The sequence below is a fragment of the Melanostigma gelatinosum genome (genome assembly GCF_949748355.1).
Source record: "Melanostigma gelatinosum genome assembly, chromosome: 14".
Taxonomy (NCBI): domain Eukaryota; kingdom Metazoa; phylum Chordata; class Actinopteri; order Perciformes; family Zoarcidae; genus Melanostigma; species Melanostigma gelatinosum.
The window spans coordinates 14996815-15019578 of NC_136647.1; the positions used below are offsets into that span (position 1 = coordinate 14996815).

Sequence of the window (22764 nt, forward strand, 5' to 3'; positions counted from 1 at the left end):
GGGCTAAACAACCACCAAGTCCGGTGCTGCTGGTGCATTTTAAGAATATCATGCTCCGTTAATTGTACGCATTTCCTGTTGATAAAGGATATTTCAAGTGAATATAGATAAAAACCCTCATGGAAATGTGACACCAGATGACTTATTGTGCTCGTCAAAGACAGCATGTTGTGCATGCAGCAAGTATTGAAGGCCACAGCGGATGGACTGGATGGACACACTGGAGACTTGGAATGCTAGCAGCATGCGCTCTGGGGACGGCAAAGTCTGTGGTCCAGAGTGAACAACTACTGAACGGACTCGCCGTCACCAGAGGAAAGCGGTCTTGACTTCAGGGATCCACTGGTCCACGGTCATGCCTCCAGCAGGTTGACATTTGTGTTGCCATGGAGAATTTAGTACACACAGCCTGTTTATGTTCCTCTCAGTCATTTGGTTCTTTTTGTCGCTGGCACAGAGGCTTGGATATTTTCGGGTCGTCAGTCCGTCGATTGTCCGGTCCGCTATCGCGAACGCAATATCTCAGGATCTCCTGAAGGGAAGTTCTTCAAAAGCGTCCAACGGGATTCAAGGATTAGATGATTAGATTTTGGAGATCAAAGGTCGAGGTCACTGTGACCTAACCTCCGCACCATTCTTGAGATATCTCGGGAACGCCTCGAGCTAATTTCTTCAAGTTTGGCACAAACATCCACTTGGACTGAAGGATGAACTGATTAGAATTCGGTGGTCAAGTCATTTTTACCTCACAAAACACATTTGTGGCCATAACTCAAGAATTCATATGCTAGTTATGAGAATTTACCACAAATGTCGAACAAGATAAAGTGATGACATTTCTGACAGACATGGATGTGAACTGCAACAGCACTGGTTGCTGGAGGCATACAGCCGCAGGTAAAAATGTCAGTTTAATGGCACCTCTATTGTTTGTTTGATTTAGTTGGAGCATAATTTCCACCACTGTTAAGTGAATTCTATCCTTTATATTTGCATATTAATTTCCTGTATCGTTTACAGTTTCCCTGTGCTAAATTAAGAATCATAAAATAATGACTCATTCCAAACAGACTAACACAATAACATGTTCATGAGGCATGTTAACAACTTTTATTTTATGTTTTGCAAACACATCCAACAACCAGAATTATGTTGGGTTATTAAACAAAAGTGTAAAGTTAACAGAACGATTTTGAAGACGAAGAAATAAAACAAAACATCGGAGTGTTATCGTCACAAACTATTGTAACAGTCAGTTTACGTGACCCGTTTTGGTAATCCCAACCATTTATTTGAGGTGCAACTAATTCAGGTAAACTTCTTCTTGTGCAACCTGACCTACCTCCATGAAGTAAGGAGGGATCGACACCAAGGGCAGAAGTGAGGGAATGTACACGAGAGAATCGAGTTTTAATAACTCCCCATCAAACTAGCATTAGCATTGTGTTCATCATGTCGATTATAACCACACTGACTGGAATACAGGCCGGCACTGGCTAGCAAAATACTTTTTTGTAATGCCTCTTAAAAAGTGACTCATCGCTGAATGACACGTTTTGTCAAATTCAATTTTGATCTCAAATTTCTTTCTGAACGAACAAACTAAAACAGCTTCCACAGAAATAGTTCTTCTAACTTGCTTCATGAATTAGCGTTATCCAGCTCCTTCCTTACATGGTTCATTATACAATCTAGAAGTTAATGAGACTAATATTCCACGTTTTCAAATGAATAATGATTAACCCTATTTAATCAATTCGTCATCTTTGGGAGATCTATTTTACAATTGAATTGTGCAACAATTGTGTTAAGAGTGTAGACAAGATGTCTGAGTAATCGCTTATAACCAGTTATGGCAGTTTGTTGCCTCTAATAAAATTAGCCATTCAAAGTTGTTAACACTGTAAAATAACTAAATATTGTAATATTAGTTGACAAAATTGTCACCTGGCATGAAACAAGGGGCGAAATAGTACAGTTACGCCATCTTAACTTTAGAATAATGATCAAAGCCCAATCAAAAGTCCATTTGCTAACGTGTTCCCTTACAACATCATTCTTACCAATATATGTATTATGATATATGGGGAGCCACCTCTTCAGTCTAGCCGCTAAGATCATCGACAATGACTCCCTCCAGCTTCATCAGCACATGTAGAGGTCACATGATGTTGTGTGAGGCTCCTTAACTTTAATTCTGAGGAAACAGACAAATTAAAAACAAGAGAAATCACGTCTCACTTCATTACACAGGTCGACTCTCAAGGTCTTCAGTATTTTAATGCTGTTGAATCTGTCACGATCACAGTAAATCTCACCTCTTTTTTCCCTGTTGATAATGACGGAGAGGCGGGTGCACTAAATTAGCAGAGAGAAAAAAAGAAACGAAAAATAATTACAAAGCCATTTTCGATTCTGGAGAAACATGGTCTTAACTCAACACCCAAACAAATACTAATGACGCAAAGAAAGAAATGTTTCAAAAAGGTCAGAACGACTGATTGGCTCCTTTTTAAAGTAAGAATTCAACAGAGGCTACCAACTAATTGTGAGATCTTAATATATCGACACGATATTCATATTATACAGCTGTGTGGGAGAATAATCACTATATGAGTCACAATGTGCTTCTTCTTTCCAAAAGGCCAAACGACATCTTTGTATGTCTGTATGTAACATTGATAGAACACAATGTAGAAAGAGATAAACTCCCTTTGATAAAACTCCTATAAACTCTTCCCACTCAGGCATTCTTCCTTTCCAGCCTTCATCACTGCGTGTGCAGGGAGGGCAGCAAGGACCTGAACTCAGACCATCCAAGCAAATCATAAAAGAGGAGACATGTTTCCACTTCCATGATTACGTCATCAGAAGGAAGAGGGTAACTTCAATCTTCAGTTGGGGTTTTTTTATGAACTGTTGTCTACAGGACTGTAAAAACATTTGTGTGTGATTAGTGTACTGAACTAAAGAAACGGACAGACGGGAGCACATACACAAATATAAGCTTCTACATACCTGCCAACGTGCCTGGAGGCATTCTCAAAAAACTTAGTTTTAGAGGCAACACTGCAGAAAAAACAAACAAAAACATGTTGGTATTAAACCTATGATTCATCTCATCGGGGAGATTCCAGATCCAAGCGCTTTTTATACTCCACTACCTGCCTGTACGGTTCCCACCGATTGTTGGGTGTTTTTTTTGGGCTGCTAGCCACGTTGGTGAAAGACTGAAGACTCATCTGTTCGGATTCCACCTTGGCCCATGAACACACACACACCTCTTTCTCGATCTCCTATCGTCTGCAGCGGTTTGATGTAGAGCAGCATATTTAATGACGTCGATGTACTTGTACGATTCTTGCTCTCCTTGAGGGGCCCACATGGTCGAGCGCTCTTATTGTAAGTCACTTTGGATAAAAGCCTCAGCTAAATAGTTGTAATGTATTGTTGCTCCATTTTGAGTAGTGTTTTTGGCCACCTGGTGCATTTAAAGTCCAATATTCACAACCTTTTAGCTGTTTTTGGTCTCTACCTCATATTACCTGACAGAAATATGTTAATTTAAGTTGCTAAATTGCAGAGTTCAGCAATTTAACGTTCACCAGCTAGTTGCTCATTTTGCGAGGTAGTGTACGGTGGCCTTTTAGAGCTTTTACAACTGAAAACCGCTGCCTGCTGCGTCTGAAAATGACGTTGATGAGAGCGATGACAATGAAACAAAGACGTCTTAAGTTGTGAACCGTAAAACCAAAACAATGAGCTGAAAGACGCATTCTTTGTAGAATCCATTTCAAGGTTTTTTAAATAAAAAAAACACAGATCCATTGAGTTCTTGACCAGTACCTCAGAAAAGGAGGCGACAGACTTTTGTTATACAGAGGAGCACTTACTAGGATGAGGCTGTGCCCTCGCTGCTGGCTGCACTCGGGGTCTTTTGTGGAGCGGGGTGTCTGGAGGGGGGTTCAGGAGGCCTGACAGGTGGTCTACAAATGGCATGTTTCTCTGTGGACCTTGTTCTGGTCAGACCATCAGAATCTCCTGGAAGACATACAACGATAATATAGAATTACAAATCTTTGCAATAAAATTGTAAATGGCAAAATTAAGACTAAAGGCTCCCTTTGTGTTCACTTATTTTTAGATCACATAAAACGTATGTAGTTTTGTTAAAGAAAACGAGCATCGTGGAAGGACGTTTCCCCACATAAACACAGGGTTCACCATACCTTCTCTGTTGGCTGGTGAGCCTTTGGGAGGTGGTCTTCTGCTCTGGAAGGACGGTACTCTGCTCACATAGACTCCAGACTCCCCGTTGGCCGCCGAAGAAGAATCTGGCCTTTGCCTTGTGTCGTCTATCTTGCCGGTGTCAGAGTCTAAGTGTCTTTCCTGACGGCTCGCTGGTCTGGGCATCAACGCTAACCTTGGAGGAGGTTCTCTTGGAACGAGTGGAGGAACGCTTCCTGGTCTTGACCGCTGCAGGGGAACAGGGTTCGTTGACACTTCCCCGTCCACGACACAGCTGTCGTTCTGGCCATCTGTTGCAAAGAAAGAGCACAACCGATGAATGCAAGGTACGTGACTACTTGGAGTGGACTCAACGGACAAGCATTGAGACGGAGAAAGGGACGTTGTTGTGATTCCGATGTGAGACAGGAGCTTCCGGGCCTCAGTCTAAAGTAAATTGTTTTCCTCTGTGAAATAATACAAATAGTCTTCAGTGTGCAAGAAAAACAAACAAACATGTACTGAAGACATGTACTGAAGGTCGCACAACAATACAATGTAGTTGAATGTAAGAATCTTAGTTACACAACCACTTCAGTGGTTTCAGAAAATAAAGCTTTGGATTAATCATACAGGGCTGCTTATTTGACGACACAAGAAGTAAGTTAAGAATCTTTAAATATCAAACCAACGCAGGGAGGACAAGCTGCAGGTGCTCCAAATCTCTCTGACACACCCACTTAATGAGGGGTTCAAACACAGACAATGACATGACTCAGCCAGAGGCTTAGCCTGCTTTAGTTCATTTGTGCTTAAAATAAAAACACCAGAGGAATTTAATATTAACAATAAAGAACAAGGAAAAAAAGGAACACATAGATTGATTCCATGTTAAGGAAACACTGAATCCCATTTTTCTGTCTTGCACTTCAGAAATGTTAGGAGCCGACTCTGCAGGGAAGTTGTGGCTCAAATCTTTCTGCAGTATTTTAAGACGCAAAAAATAATGGACTGTACTACAGCCTGGATAGGGTGGGTTAACGAGGAGGATGATGATGATAGTTACTCTCTGTGTGCGGGAAGAGGTTGGGAGTAAGAGCTTGATAAACACGAGGCGGCCGCTTGGAGATTGTGATTGGTTGCCTCTTTCTCGGGGTGATCCGCGGAGGAGGGACTGGTGGGGAAGTGCTGTCCTCTGGCATGTGACTGAAGATCTGTAATCACAAGAAAAGTTTAAGTAACACTTTGGTTTAGTGGCTACTGTTACAGCTTGTAACTGAATGAATGGAAAAAAGACAAATTGCTGCTATTTTTCACAGAACAATCTTAACGAAAGGACTCGGCACAAAAACCCAAATTAGTGATTTAGTGACGTCTATGGCAAACAAATGCTTCTGCTGCACAAACTCACATTAAGAAGCATGACATAGCTCAACAATTTATGAAATACTTGGCTCAGACCAGTGGCATTGTTGTATCTCGTTTGTTTCATAACAAACAAACACGTGAAAAGGTCAATTTGGAAGTTTACTGGGAGTTATTTACTAAGTTATTCCTTGGACGGGACCAGTAACTTCATACAGTCTCCGCCGGTTGCCTGGCAATTAACGAGCGGTATCAATTTTCTCATCGTAATCTCTGCAAAGTATTAAAGCATTTCCAAAAATGTATAAACATTTTTTTTAAAGTTACGCAAAATGATATTGCTCGATGGTCTTTTACAGTCCTTGAAAACGTACCTTTTTGAAGTCCTCAATCAGAATCTCAACGACAATATTTTGGAACTTGATATCCAACATGGCCGCCACCGTCTCCTCCTTGGCTCTCATGAGCGTGGGTCCAAAGATTACAGCCATGTTTGAAGGGATCATTCGATTTTCGTCACTGTGACTGCACACGCTGTTAAAAATAAAGAGTGATCTAACTGTGACACATTATCTCGGATCATTTGCGACGGTGAGCAAGAGGTACATAAATAAATAAATAAATACACTGTGTGCTAGAACTCACTTGACCAGGTGTTTAATAAGCATCTCCACCATCTCCCGGTTCTTCTCTGGTAGTTTGTGGGAAAGGGAATGAATCTCACTCAGTCGAAAGTCCAGATTGTCCGACTCTGTGATACAAAGACAACACAAAGTATCTGTAGACATAAATCACAGGAAACACAATATAGAATAGGACCCAGCCCGACACGGCAATGGTACAAAAACATCTCGAAGACAGACTCCGGCCGTTTAATTAGGAGCCGCTATTAAAATACTCAATGACATTTCCAGGAAACTAAAGTCACAATTTGTCTCACTGTAACATCCTGACAGAATGAGGCTGTTGCTGTTAAACTCATTGTTCTCCGTTTTTACGATGACGTCGTGTGACAGATATAAATAAGCAGAGGACTTTTACGGCTTCCAGACTGGCCTAGTGCTGCCTGTTAAACTGCTGAACCTGCCTATTTTCTACCTGCCATCGGGGCAATGCTTCTCCACGGTAACGCAGGTGTAAAGATAAGCAGGACGCGCGGCAAATTGATAATAACTCCCCAAACTCTCTGGAAAAGATCATCTGAAATCTGTAAAAAAGTAATCTGAGCATCTATCCTGTGCTTAATAGATTATACAAGCCAACAGTCTGTTAAATTCAGGAAACTGCGTCATTTAATTGTAACATATTGTTAAAACCAAGAAATTACAACATTTAAACTACAAGTATATACAAACAGTATGTTCCATGCACGCGTCGGTTTATATTTCTTATCTTTGCAAATAGAAAGCATGAAGCCTTTTGGTAGATTACTTTAAGTACTTTAAGTAGAACATGAATAAGCATGACAGCTAAATAGTTTCACGATTGAATGGTAACAGGTGAGGACAAGTTGCCTAATTCCTTTTTGAAGTCATCAAGAGGATTCGATGTTGAGTGAAGCTCCAGTGCGAGTTTGACACATATTTTAGCCTCAGGTGGAGAGCCGAGAGGACGGTTTAAAAAAAAGAATCAGACCGATGAAACATGAACATGCAAACAAAACTCCTCAATCTTTGCGCTGGATGATGTGTAAAACACATCTTACTTGCAGCACACATGAGGTCTCTGTGGAGACTGTAGGTCATCAGCGGTTCAGACAAGCTCCTGCAGATGAATACACACACACACACACACACACACACACACACACACACACACACACACACACACACACACACACACACACACACACACACACACACACACACACACACACACACACACACTCTCGTAAACAAGTGTGATATAACTCAACACTTCAAACACAGGAAACTCTATTTGTACTAGGAAGAATTATGCAAAGTTACAAATGAGACTGTTCATCAACGTAACAATTATATTATAGCTGCATGTAGTTAATGTAGGCTTATCGAACATAAAATACAGAGCAGACGTACGGATTTGATAATTAAAACAATGTCAGTCAAAGAAACAGCTGTAGATCTGGAGCAACAGTGTTTTTCAGTCTTTTCTACACATCAGCTTTGTGTCTCCTGCTCACATGCATCTACTCGCAGACCAAACATACCTGAGATAAAACTTCAGTGCACTTGTGATGGTTTTAACGTCCCAGTCGCTGCTCTGGAGATCCACATCTCCTGGGTTTGTGGAGTCTATGAAGGAGCAGATCAAAACAATGCAACGCCATTATGGTTCAATTCCACGTAAACAACACTGACGTCCACCTGTGATTAGTACCTTAATTGATCAAAGTAAATGGCTAGTTGTGGCATGTGCTAGCCATAATTAAATAATAAGCAATATGCAACGAGTCAGCGACCTGCTGATATTTCCTCGTCATTCATACAGACAACCTTCACGAAAGCGGCAGAACCTGCAGTGTTTAAAACTAAGGAAGACGAGGCCGAGCAAAGACGACACGGCGAAATGGACAGACGCGAAAACATGTTCACGGGCTTTATTTCCTTACCAAAGAAGGCATTTAATAGCTTCTGCACTTGGATGTTGCTGCCAACAGTTCTGTACACTCCTTCCTGTGTGACTCCTGGAAAAGACGAGGGGGGGGGGGGGGGGGGGTAAAAAGAAAATTGAAAAAAGGGAGAGTGTAACCTGGACAAATACAGAGCAGTGGAAATGTACCACATGCTTCTCTTCAGGAGCCAGCATTAAGCTGCAGATGTTCTTTCCTGATTGTGCACGCTTCATTTCAGCATTTGGTTTGAGACAGAAAAATGTGCCAGGCTTGGATCATAAGATCACCCGTCTGGCGAAACATTTTGCCCCTTTACCTTTTGTTTCAATGTAGTTGATGCACTTTCGCACAAACTTAAATCCAATTTCATTCAGTTCCACTGTGGAAGTAAAAAAAAGATGAAAAGATTGAACAAGCAAACAATAATTTGAAGAGAAATCTTCTGATTATTAAAACATGGACACAGATGAACTCGGTGACGCATCGGGGTGTTACCGCGTCTGTCTACACCGCATTACATCAGCATCGCAGCGTAAGACCTGGAGGGCAACGAACAACTTACTTTCAGCTTGATTGTGGATTGGGGAATGATAGATCTGAAATGAAAAATGTAAAATGTGAAAATGAAATTGAGGAAACATGGAGAACACAACAGCGGCCTCACAACATGATTAATGAACACAATGTGTGTTTTAGAGAATAAGAGAGCGACTTGAGGACGGCAGGAGGACACAAAGCTGCTTCACTAAAATCTAACTTGGCTGGATGTAGAGATCGCTTCCCGGGTCGTTTATGGCACCATTAGCCCAGCTTTCCTGTTTACCTTATGAGCAGATACAAATTGCATGAAAATAATAACAACTGAAACAGAATGTGTGTCTTGTTAACTGATGGAAAACAGGAAAGATTCCTGATTCAAAAACAAAGCAAATGACAAGAATCTCTTCTCTTGGGATTCATTTAGAAAACCTTTAAAACTCACAGCCAACGCAAAGCATTTTTTTTAGATCAAAGCTTTGTTTGGACGCTGTCCGCTCGCCCCACTAACGGCTGTCAAGAGGCCAGGGCCCCGTGCCACGTAAGTGGTTCAGCAAAGTCGATCAAATGTCCTGTTAGCCAGCCTACATGAACGAGATGATTGATGTCAGGCCATCTCGGTTCCTGCAAGGCTCCGCTCTCAAACAGTCTCGTTAATTCGAACCAGACGATCAGGATCAGGATGATTGCGCGTGCTCGTCCTACGTCAAAAGGGGGAAGCGTCGATCACCGAAACCATGATGTTCTAACAGTGCAATGTTAAATAAAGTCAAAGAAAGAGCCGCTTTTTACTCCGCTGACGCGCAGGAGATGATCATGAACGCATATGAGGATTTCAAGACCGTAATCACGGCAAAATATAACACCGCCAACGCTGCGAGGGCGAGACAGGAAGCGCGGCAAAATATAACACCGCTGCTGAGAGGGCGAGACAGTAAGCACGCAAAATACCACAGACAAGTTAAATGCGTAAGTGTTGGAAATGTATCAGCTAATTTTAATGCCTCATCACCCCAACCAATCAGATGATATGTCTTTAAATGTGCTGCTGGCAGTAGACTTCATGAATGCATCATCCAATGAGATCTATAGCGACAATAATGATCTCAACTCTTTCAGAATAAGTAGATAAAAACAAGCCCAAAGAGCATCTAACTGATACTCATTAATATGAGGATATATGTACTGTATGCCCTTATGTATCATGTAGCCTACTATATATATATATACATGTATGTGTAGATTACCATATATAACTAGTTTGAATATGTGTGTGTGAGAATCTGTTCATGGGCGGATCAGTATGTGTATTATTCATCATCAGACATTCAATCAATTGAAGCAGTGAAAATAAATAGTGTGTGATTCTCTCTATTCTTATCATGAGTCCACCTTCATCATGTTCTACAATAATGATATGCTGGTGTACTAATAACACTGTCATATCATTATGAGTGCTTTAACCCTCATGTATGCAACCAGCCATCAAGAGGACATGAGAGCAAGTAAACACTAAGTAAGCACACACACAATTCAGAATGCTGAGTCAGTACAATATGTGCCATGGTGATGTAATGAACACATCCATAAGTTTATTAAGCGCCAAATGAACTTTACGAACAGCACGGCATGCAGCGGCTTTCCCCATGTTCTCCGCATCGCCGACACTGTACTACAATGTAGCACTCGCACAACAGCGCAACGCTGCATCCAGTCTGTGGGACAGTCAGTGCTCGGCTGCGGCGTGTGGTGTTCAATGTGTGGCTCGAGAAGGTGTAAATAAATGATTCCTTGTCGGCAGAATCGATAGCGCTCGTATAGGAAGTCATCATGATGTGATAATGGATATTGCCGATGTGGAAGAACTCTCTCCCTATAAAACACTCATCCAACTAATATCCTCCTTCATCAGTGGATCTCTGAGGAAGGGAGCTGTACATTAGTGCAATAGAGGCTTCTTAGTTTGTTCAGCTGGTTTTAATGGATCACGTGTGTCTCTCTTTACATGCATTTCCGGAACTCCCGTATAACCCCCAGTATATGCGCAAGAGCATTACCGTATATGACAGGAGCTGCCATTTTTTCCGGGGGAGTGGCCAGCTTATCCAGCTACCTTCACTGAGCCTGCGCTGGAGCAGGTTCAAGCTTTTGGATGTGTTGCCATGGTGATTTTGCCGAACTTGCTTCGTGGAACCGAAAAGATTGATCTACGTCATCTTATCCTGAAAAGTATCCGGCTAACTCAGTTGGACACGTACGTGGCACGGGGCCCTGGACCAGCTACAGAGCAGCTGGAAACAGTAAAGTGGAGTCTTGTTTATTCAGGTCTCCTAAGCAAGGACGAGTGCTTGTTGTCACAGGCAGCTGATGTGTGAAATATCCCCATCATCACGCCGTATTATTGATTCACGCCTGAGAATGGAACAACTACTATGGTACATCACTCTCTTGCTTCGCTTTCTGGGAGGAAATCTCTCAATCTAACATGAGTTTCTCTAATTCAAAAAGATAAGATCACATGAGCGCTTTAAAACTGACAGATCTGATCTAGACATGCAAAAAATTACGACGCTTTCAGAAAAAGGAATGACTGGCAGTGAAAAGTCAGCTTCTTTCCAATGTTGGAATGATTACCGTAAGAAAAGAAAATCGCCAAAACGTCCTCTCGCGTCGGCGAGTTTGGAGAGGAACATGCAGGTATTCTCTCTTTGTCCAACACTTTTCATACCAAATACTTTTTTTAATTTATAAGAAGTTCCACTGGAAAGTGGGCCTCTATGTGATCTGCGAGTGTAGCGTTACATAACATGTGGCACACACGGGTCATACATGTCAACCAAAGTTTTCCGAAAAAAAGAGCCTAATGGACCAGCTGGCTGCCTGGAGCCCGGCGTCCGCCTGCTTTTGTTTCCAGAGCTCCTGAGGAGGTTTATGGGCAAAAAAAATGCTAAACTGATCGTCCACCATTCTTTTTTTATTATTATCGCTTAAATCTGCAGATATGAATCTTGATTAATTGGTCAATTGTTTTGTCAATAAAATGTCAGAAGATGGTGAGAAATTAACAAACACAATTTGCCAGAACCGCAGGTGACATCATCCAAACAATCTAATAGTCAAAAATACTTTAACTATCATCATGCATAACGAGGAACTGCAGCAAACCCTCACATTTGAAGAGCTGGAATGAATATTCAGCTCGAAAAATTACTTTTAAAATTGCTGATTACTTTTGTTGATCACTCAAGCTCCAGTGTCTACTCCAGGTTAGATTACAGTTACCTGTTAGATGATGGGGATTACTAGATTAACATTGTGCATTAAAAGTGCAAGAGAACAGTCACACCCTTAGAGCAACGCTCTGGACTCGGCACACTAACTATGAGACAGCAGAATAAGAGGAAGGTTCAGAAACATGTTGAAACACATCAGCAGATGCATCGACACGCTGCAGTACGAGGCCCATGACAGCAAATATAAAGCGTCCACAAGACTGCATCTCATACGTCAGCCGTTCGCACAGCTACAGGGCATTCAGTGTGTCATGAAGACGACTGTGGAAGAAGAGATTATTCCAACAGAGCCCCAGAGTTGATTGGTGTCCAGAGTAGACCTGGCAGCAGTGCGGCGCATCTTTGCTTGACAACATTTTGACAGAGTGGGTGGAAAAGCTCTTGTGAAATATGCACGATATACAGAAGTCATTGGGGGAAGTTGCACAGGAAGAAAGGGCGCTGAAAAGTGTGCCTTCTGTTATTTTCACATCCTCTGGCAGACACGGTCCATTTGTGGTGTCCGCAACTCACGCGACACCTAAACCTAAACCTGAACCATCCAAAACGAGAAGGACTGCAGAGGGAGCAGAGTTTACAACCAAAAGAGGAATCGACTACAACGTAAATCTGGCGAGTAAGGCTATTTGGTACACCCTCGCCTCAAAACTGCTGAACACAGAGACAGACTGTGGGAGCAGCAAAGTTTGGCTGCTTTTACAGAGAGGTTTCAATTAACACCTAAACATGATTATAAGAGCAAAAAAGAAAAAATCCCTGATGGTGTGAACTCAGCCGTGCTGTGTGGGGCCGTTAAAACTAACCAGGTGTCCCCATTAACTGCACACCGGTGGTATAATGGGGCCTGACAGGCTTCATACCACCTCACACGTCTGGAATAGAGAAGCCATAATGACATCACCCTTGCCGTCGTCCCACGGCGCTTAAGAAATGTCCCATCTGAGCGGTTAAGTCCCTTACATGATGAAATCGATAGCAGAAAAAAAAAAACCCCAATGTTTCTGTCAAACAAACAGCACAGTATTTAACAAATCGGGTTTTTCAGAAGCCGATATTGTGAATGTAAAACACGTTTAATTAGGTGCGCTTAAATTAAGAAGCTTCGAATGACATTCATCTTGATAACTGTGGCTTCTTCCCTCAAAGATTTAAGACGGAAGTGTAACTACCTGCCAGCATTTAAGGAGGTTGAATTTAAAACAGGTTGGATAGACTCTGCAATCCAGATTGGAAATGGAATCTGGCTGGTTGGGAGTGTTAAGCGTCACCACAATAACCAGTGGCCATGTCTCCGCTTAGCAGCAGACTCCATATTGCATCGTACATATTTTTGGCAGTGAAGCAGTTTCGAAAAAAAATGATGTCTTGGAGAAGAATAATCCAAAATGAGATGAGAAATGAACTCACAGGCTCTTTTCCATCCATGGCCTCCATCCACGACTTCCTGTCCGCCTCCGAAAGAGCTTGGAAAGTGACGGGTGTGTTTCTATGGAAACAGTGACAAATGCCATTAAAAGAGGAAACCGGCCGCAATTAAATTATTCACTCGCACTTTGTTTGGCTGCATTTTTCCAAACCATTGTGAACATTTCGTTTTTTTAGAGCTCTTATGCATTTTTCAGAGTGGACAAAATAACAAGAACAGCACAAGATGAAGTAAGTCGCTGATTGAATGCCCGATGGCGGCGAATGAGACGAGCGTCAAGAGATGATGAGAGTCAATCGTTGCAATCTGTCTTCTGCAGAAGCAACAAAATCCGGTGCCAAATTTTACAGCTTATAGGCGACTGGATCAATTGTTAACTAAGACAACTGTGCTACGAGTTTAAGGCTGCCAACTGCACTAATCAGCCAACTATGACAACCTTAAAAAGTCTGATAAAAAGTAACTTCTCCATCAACAGCTATCTGTAGGAGCCACGTGGCTAACGGTGTTTCCCGATTTGTTTTGAAGCCCCTGTCTGTCAGTACGCCTGAAACCGCCAATCCAACACTCGTATGGTGGCGTTGTGCACACTGGGATGAAGACAAGTTCATCGAACAAACAACCTGAGATATTAAAGAGCAGAGGAATATATGAACCCTACGTCAACACCTTCTAGGAAGGAGGTCCGGGTCGGGAAGCAGCACTGGACTAAAACATCTCGAGCCAACAACATGATCTCCTCCACTAGACAGCACTGCCACCTGCAGTTTATCAAACAGCCTACTCCTCGCCGTGTTGTTGTTCAGCTCGCACGCTGACACAAATGAGTTGCTCGACATTCAGGGACACTTTCGAACACTTCGTGAATAATCCAAAGCAGCTTTTAAACCTTTAAAGACACCCTGTCGACACTATTTCCACATATTTCAAGAAACCCCGAATGTAACGGAGCAGCCTACGGCTCAAGTGTCGATTAAAATGCATGCTGTGCTGCATGGCCCGCTTGTATTAATATGAACTTGTTGTGTTCCTTCCCCTGACTGAAATGACGGGAGTTCTCCATCTGTCTCCAGCCCCGGCCCGTCGCTGAGGGATTGTTTGGGCTACAGTCCATTTCGCCCTCACACTCTGTCCTTGTGAGCCACCTGTTCACCTCGCCTGAACCCGCTCATCCCACAAGGCTGCCCGTTGTTGCCTCATCTCCCAGCGTCGCAGATTTGTTTGCGCTAACCTCTCGTGAGTTTCCACGTCGAAGCAGAAGCGCTTGTCGATGGACTCCGTCTTCCGGCGGATGCAGGATTTCAGTGTCAGCTGCGTAGTGCCCTGCAGCAATAGAGAGAGAGAGGGAGGGAGAGAGAGGGGGGGAGAGGGGGAGGGAGACAGAGAGAGGGTTGGCAGTCTGGGGATATAAACTGGCTACAGGTACTGAAGATGTCAGAGCATGTTGGTCTGTGGCTATGAGTGGTGGATTTGTTCATAATCATAATTGATTTATTTTGCAGTGAAGCACCTGTTTTGTTATAGGCTTCTGCTCGCAAGGCACCATGACCAGCTGTCTCCCCTCCTTGCGATACTTGCAATAATATTTGACCCACGACATGCCCAGAGCCCCTGTTGGGACAAAAAAGAAACAAAAAGAAAGGACAGGGTTTGTCAGAGTGAATTCCAGCAGGAGCGTGTACAAGTACCCTGCTTCTGTGTAGACGTCTAGCACACGTACACTTCTCCTGACAGTACAGATAGCCCTGCGTGGGCAGGAAGCTGTGCATTTTACAGATCTGGGACGGGTGTTTCATTCGTCTCATCAGCTCCTCCATCTCCTCGCGAGTGCTCTCGTAGTTGTTTCTTGTCTGCAGGTAGAAACCGGACAGCACTTTAGAAATCTCATCGACATCCGATTACGAAGATATCAAATCTCACCGACGGCGTCACTCGCTGCACCACTCACGTTCTGCAAGCTGAGCTGCAGTTCTTGCTTGTAAGGCATGAAGTCGTGAGTCATCTCCACAGTCAGGTTGTTGAGCGTTAGAACGCTGTGCAGAAACGCCAGCACCTGTCCCAACCAAAGCGTGAATTACATGCTGTAGATATCCATCGTGGAGTTCTTCTATTCTGTTATGTATTTCCTCCATCTCTTGTTACAGCGAAGAGGAAGAGTGGGCAGACCACAGGCAGAACTCACCGGCTCCACCACGTCAAACTTCTTCCTGTCCTGCACCTGATGGATCTGGTACACGTAGTCCACCGACGATTCATAGAAGTTCACCCGCTCTTTGTCAAGGATTTCGTCGGCCTTTTGTAAGAAATATTAAAAAGGAAATTTGAAACAGAGACTTCTTCGTCGCTCTCAGTTCTACGTTTCACTGCACAACAGATGAATGCTTGGTCGTACTCCACCTCTTGGAGTTGACTCTCTTTCTTCTTTGCAGAGAGATTCAGGTGTTTGTCTACCTGGGAGTGGTATTTTTCACTCTCCTTCTCGAACTTCTTTTTCTTTTCCTGCGGGACAGATGTGTAATTGGGGAAAATAAAAGATTAAATAAAAAAGATAATCTAGCAAAGCTTGATGAAAAGACTGAAAAAAATAAATACAAAAAAGCAGATTTTATGGGCCGATATTTCAAGCGAACACCATTTTTGCTGAAGTTTCTTTAAATTTATATCGTATGTAGGTTTTGCATGAAGTTTTGAAAAAAGCTTGGTAGTGGTGGGCAGACATTGTTTCTAAACTACATATTTTGGCATTTCTATGCTGCAATTTCTTCTGATAAATACGCTGACACCAACACATTTGCAAAAGGCCAATATAGGTCAGTTATTTCCAACCAGGGGGTACTTCTGTAGTTGCCGAGGGGTATTTGGAGGAAGATGACAAAAATAAATAGTAGTAAAATACTCATATAATAGTAAGCTGAATATATTGTTAGCTAAAGATAACAGTTGAAATAGAAAGCTAAAAGTATTGATAAAGGGTTGGAATAGTTACCTAAAAGTAACACAGAAGGAAACATTCAGCTGGTATTGCTCAGACAAAGTAGGTTGGGGGGTTGATCTGGTATTCATTTTGACCACTTTCACTGTTTCTAGAGCAGTGGTTCTCAACTGGTCTGGCTGCGGGACCCACCATCACCCCTTAATGACAAGCCGCGACCCACGACCCAAATTATAGATATATATCATTTATATATATATATATATATATATATATATATATATATATATATATAAAAAAAAATATATATATATATGTATATATATATATATGTATATATATATATATATACACATATATATATATATTCACGAAGTCTAGTAGTAGTAACGTCTTTAAACAACTGTCAAATCAAATAAAGAACACATCAATTATATTTTAACAATTATTATTCTCAGTTTTCAAATGTAACTGGATGGATTATAAATAATACATATAATTACATGAATAAATGTTCTTCTCATTTCAAGTAAAATAACGACTGGATTAAAAAATAAATTACCTCACGGAATTCATTTTAGCAAAATTATTTTCACTGAATTGCCCTGCAGCTTTAAATTCAGTTCATTCAGGTTGAAGTGAAAAAGCCACAATATTATATTTTTCTCATCTTCTAAAAAGAGAAATTAGTGTTTGAAGAATTCACCTCTCTGAGTCTGTCCAGTCAGAGTCTAATGACTCTGGTCTCTCTGGATATTTCTCTCTTTTGGAAATCATCCGATGATTTGACTTTCACATCTCACAACTCAACAGTCCTGCTCTGCTCTCTGTAACCTCGTCTCTCCCCGTGTGTCACTGTGTGTGTACATCTCACTGAGTCAGGAAACTTGTCAGAATACTCATATTTGATTGGCTGAGCTGCATCACGTGATGTGATTCCCAACGCATTGATCGGTGTTTTTCCTGCACCGCTGAACAAGTGCCGTAAATGCTGGAATAATTCCGCTGCATAAAAAATGCCCTTCAAAATAAAATCACAACATTTTTTTTTTTTTGTCAGGCAAAGGCCCGCGACCCACTGAAAACGGGTCCACGACCCACTTTTGGGTCGCGACCCACCAGTTGAGAATCACTGTTCTAGAACATTGTTTACTCACATGTACGTTCTCCTTGTAACGGACACAATACCCCTTTTTCTCTTATTGAGATAACACAGATTTCTTAACCAGTACATTATTAGTATTGCTGAAATGAACAGTTATTTGTTTCATTGTTATTATTCTGAATAAGCTGCAGTGGTCACTGGAACAATCACAATACATCTTTGGATTAAATTAGATGTGTTTAACATGCATTTGTTTTCCAGGTCATGTGGTGCCTGTATATTTCATCTATCATTCAATCCGATAACAAATCGGCACAGCAGCAAGAACAGCAGAAAGCGTCTGGTTAATAAATACACTGATCACCAGAGCACAACCAGAAAAAAACCTCAAATGTCAGTCTGAATAATCACAGTGATATCCCACAGAGACTGCTGATGACTTTAAAAGCAGAATAAAACATTGGTGGAGTAGCACACGGGGGGGGGGGGGGGTCACCTTAGAAAAGCATGAGCTGTTCTCAATGACAACAACTGCTTTCAACAAAATGCTTTTACAAAATGAGGAAGAAGAAGAGATGTAAATGTTAGTGTTCTTAACAGATTAATGTTTCACACATACACGCACACGCATGAATAGATTTGAGGAAGTAGCTCAAAACAGCCTGTCTGGTCTGTAAGCACCTCAGGAAATCATTATATATATATATATATATATATATATATATATATATATATATATATATATATATTATATATATATATATTGTTGTTTAAGGATTTGACTTTTCATGCATAGCAACACCAGAACAGTGCTTTGCAGTGCTGACTTAAGAACTGATTACTTTTTCCACATTTCACTTGCAGAGCAGATGAATCAGCAGAAAACACTTACTTTTGTAACTCCTATTTGCTCCTTTCTGAACTTCTCCAACGGCTTGATGAGCAGATCGGAGGCGTTCTGAACCTGGACGGGCAAACACGGAGCGGCCGTCACTGCGGTGCAATTCCACACGTAAAAACACTCTCACACACACACACACACACGTAATGTATTGCCTTATGTAGGACACACTCTTTCACACGGTATGTTCGTAGATAAACATCAAACATTGTTGAAAGAGTGTGAATGTTAAGTAGGGGTGTGGCACTTTCTTAACGATGCTGCTCCTCCTCCACACCATTGTCAGCACAATTTACCAGATGACTTCCGGTTTATAAATTAGATCCGTATCCAGAAAAGCCAGTCTAACTGCTGCGCCTGCTGTCACGACTCGATTGCTGTCGTGTACAAGGAAGAATCTTACACTTACACATTTAGTTGACTGTAGTTTACTAGATTATGGGTCCACGCACGTCTCGGTGCTCGAAAACTCCGGCGTAGTGTGGACGCTCAGTGTAAACGTAGCGAAACATATGCGTTTTCAAATGGAAACGTAGTAGTGTGGACATGGCCAACGACGGTTAGTTTGCAGTTTATCTGGCTTGGTTAAATAAGGAAAGATGAGGGAAAACTTGTGCGTAACTAAATTATGAAAATAAAGCAAAGAGATTAAAAAACAACAACAGCAGCGCTCTAAAATATTCAGCAGTTACAGTAAAATAAATGTGTGAAATAACGGCATCAGAAGCATTTACAAAAAGGGAACAAGAAACCCGAGAGGGAAACTCGGCCACAGCATCGAGGTGTGTGCATGTGTCTCATTATAGCACATTTCAAAAAGTGTTGATTTTGCGTCTTAACAAACAGGAAGTTAGTTATCTGTAACCGAATGTGCCAAACGTTTCCTTTCAAGTGGTCTGATCTTTAGTGCTGGATATGTTGGTGTGGTTTCCAATATCTAAATGAGGGTTTAAATGGGATGCAGAGTCGGCGTGGAGGAAGTTGATAACCCACCAGCATCATCCTGTCGTGCTCTACTTCCTGCAGGAGATCGGCAAACTCCTGGAACGACTGAGCTGGAGGGGGGGAAACACAAACACGATGACCGGAATAAAGACGCAGCACATTCTTATCTTAAGTGTCCGACGCAGGAAACGCAAGGCGGGGATGTGTTTTTGCTGATTCAGATGTAACGTGTGTGTATTTATCCACATGGTATTAGTGCGGAATACATACAGGAAAAACCTGCTGGAATACGGCATGCCGTCTCCTGCAAGTTGCCTAAAAGTCAGTTTCAGGATTTTGAAAAGTCAGTAAACACAAAGTAGCATCGTCTTACTAATGTTAATTTCATCATCTGTCAGGGAGTCACCGACGACGTCGAACTGGAACATGCTGAGAGTCTGGGAAAACTTCTGTACTGCCAGAGAATAGCCTGTAAAAAAAGAAAGAACATTTACTCCTTTTTGAAACATCTGAATTGAGTTAGAAATGCCCCTGTGACAACTACGTTACACAACAACATGGCATATTCATCCTCGAAATACAATACTCTTAAGATTCAAGTGCAGGCCAGGACCACTGCTACAGTGCTTTTCTATTCTCTGCTAGGAAAGTCCAAAGTATTAAATAAATCCGTGGCAGGTTTGTATCAGATCAGCAGCAGAAAGGATGCGTTGTATAATATATAATATATAATAACACTCGTGACCCTCTGGCTATTCTCACCAAGCCTACAATGACCGTATCTGTTTGCGAGGTGAAAAGCTGGTCACTGTTGATTTGGAGGGCACAATGGTTATTGGCAAGTCAAACAACAACAACAACAACAACAACAACAGTGCTGGCCTTCACGGGTGCCACGCTGACCCAAATAAACGCATCTACTGCCTTCTGCCACTGGCTGTGGTCCATACTCTCAGTGGGACAGATGACAGAGAGTATCACGCAGTAGAGTAGAGGTGGGTGGTGGGTGGGGGGGGGGGGAGCAACACAAGAAGGCAGCTGTTGCGTTGTTTCGGAAAACAAAACTGAGCCGCTCATGCTGCACATCTGCACCATGATCCGTGGCCCTTCGGAGCGCGGGCTGTTTGGTCCTCTCCCAGGGGAGCACGAGCACCTCCCTGAATGAGCCTGTCCCACCCACACGGATCCTGTGGGCCCTTAAAAAAAAGGCCCCACTGATGCTGATCCCAAGCCTCATCATGCCTCTGTATTCACATGCAATGTGTAACAAAACGAACCGAGAGCGGATCCTTACCTCTGATCGCAGTGATTACACTGTTGCCGTCTTTTATCAACTCTTTGAGGAATTTGCTCGTGTTCTCCAGCTCCAATTCATAACACTTGAGAGTCTCCCTGAACTCCGGGCTGTCCAGATAGCACTCACTGAACTCCAGAGGAGGATGCCCCATCTTCTGGACGACCGGGGGGGGTTTCAGACAATAAAGCCACGGAGCTAGTCCTCGTGAGCCACGCAGCCGACGCTCGTCTACCGCTCACTGGTCATTGCTGCTCGGTCGAAGCGACTCCACACTCTCTCATTTGGTCGCAGGAGCAGAAGCCATGGTGTCCGTGGGAGCCTGCAGCAGCCGCTGGTCGAGTGTGAAGTGCACGAAACAATGACGGGACACGGTGTTGTGTTTACTTCCCTCTTTTTCTTCCTCTGACGCGCTATCGAAACTGTAATTTAGTTGTGTCCTCTTTACCACTTTTTTTCCTTGTTGCGGTGTCGTGAATAGAAGAGCGGCTAGAATTCATTTGGACGCGTCCGTTTCCGAAATATTTACCACTTTCCTTAAACCTCCCCCGGCCTTTACCTTGGCTTGAAGTCACATTTGATTTTTAAAGTTAGCCGCGCGCTATAAATAATCACTGAATACGCATTGGTGAATGCATATTCTCAAACTGAGGTGTCATACACATCCTTTAAGTCCCACAGCTTTACAAAGAGGGGTAACTCAAAGCTGAATGGGACGCAACCATCTGGCTACGGACTCGCTGAAATCTTCCCCTTTTCCACACCCAGGAGCTTCTTAAAGGGGCTGCTGCACAGTTGCTGTTCACGATGCTGCGTTCAGGTGCTGTGGGCAATAAATGGCTACCACTATGTGGTAATAAAAACTAGGAAAGTGAAGAAAAAAAGAATAGTCCAGTTATTATACAATAATAACAATAAATATAATATAATATTAATAATATTATAATAAATACTAATGTGCGTCTTAATATCTATGTATCTATCTACTGTCTGTCTGTCTATAAGCCTTGGTGTCAAACCACAAAGGTTTGACAAATAAATCTGAGGGTTTACAGGATGGGATTAAAAAAAATAAATTAAATACTTTTCTTTGTAATTCATAAAAAAAATATTTACATTTTTTCAGACTTTCTAGTATTCTTAACTTTTCTCTGTAAATTACTGGATAATTTTACCCTCAGAAAGTAATTGGATAAATCAAAGGGGGAATGGCACTTTTTGGTTGAATTGGTCACAACTAGTTGTTGCAAGAAGACATTGCTTCGTTTTACGGGATCACAAACCTGAAAGGTTGTGAACAACAAGGTTAGAAAAGTAGGTTCATGACCTGAAACAGAATACATGTTAGGTGCTCTTGAGTCCGTAATCCTCAACTGCTGCAGAGAACAACAGATCAGGCTCTGGTTGTAATGGGCAGCTCCCCGTGTGAATGTGGACTTTCCTGATTACATGAAATAAAGGTTCAACTTGCTCGTACATTTAAAGACCTTTGATGAACGCTACGGTAGCACTGTGTTGGAGGAACATGGTTTTAAGTTCAAAGCTTCTCATGATACAGACACACCTGCATGGACACTTGGTCATTATTGTGCGGGGCCCTGAACATATCACGAGAACGTGATTATTCCACAATGAGACAGGTGACACCTGCATGTGATTGGGTGTGTTCCTACATATAAGAATAAGCACCATGATATCACTGGTCTGGTCATAGACAGCTTCACCAGACTTACAGGAAACATTTGTGTAATTTAAACTTACACAATGGAAACATTAATGTAAAACTATGTCATCACACAAAAACAATAGCATTGAGGTGACATGACTCAGCTGTCTACCAGGAGTATCAGAGCAATATCAAGATGTCTGTAAATAAAGGTGTTGCTCACTTCCTGATTGCAAATGTCATGCAACGTTCACATTATTTGACAGACGTGCAGACTTGTTTCTCTCCGCAGAGGCCTGTGTTGAGGTGTTGAGGAATGTGATGATGAATGCTGATGTCACTTTCCCAAGACTGAATTCACTTCTGCAGAGTGAAGCGTTATTACAATGTTGCAATGACTGTTACTGACCGCCTGATGTCATCATTCAGTCTGAACTGAAGCAGGGGACCACAGCAGTCAGTCAGTTTCAGTTCATTTGG

General features: G+C 42.2%; 2 protein-coding genes across 2 annotated transcripts in view; one reads left to right on the forward strand and one right to left on the reverse strand.

Annotated features, from left to right (window-relative positions):
* gjb1a (gap junction protein beta 1a) overlaps nucleotides 1-22764 on the forward strand; it is a gene marked incomplete at its 5' end in the record, with an annotated part of 150274 nt that overhangs the window by 121043 nt on the left and 6467 nt on the right. The gene's annotated exons all lie outside the window — the stretch shown is intronic.
* Nucleotides 1096-21210, reverse strand: ophn1 (oligophrenin 1). Its single transcript, XM_079283841.1, has 24 exons — nucleotides 20619-21210; nucleotides 19698-19793; nucleotides 19373-19434; nucleotides 18371-18442; nucleotides 15839-15940; nucleotides 15624-15734; nucleotides 15390-15494; nucleotides 15162-15291; nucleotides 14952-15052; nucleotides 14673-14764; nucleotides 13423-13501; nucleotides 8748-8781; nucleotides 8502-8564; nucleotides 8183-8257; nucleotides 7781-7865; nucleotides 7298-7356; nucleotides 6238-6343; nucleotides 5967-6126; nucleotides 5294-5441; nucleotides 4230-4538; nucleotides 3894-4041; nucleotides 3019-3069; nucleotides 2319-2358; nucleotides 1096-2197 (listed from the first exon to the last, which is right to left on the reverse strand). The coding sequence occupies exons 1-24, from the start codon at nucleotides 20770-20772 to the stop codon at nucleotides 2192-2194; spliced, it is 2388 nt and encodes a 795-aa protein (XP_079139967.1). The 5' UTR covers nucleotides 20773-21210; the 3' UTR covers nucleotides 1096-2191.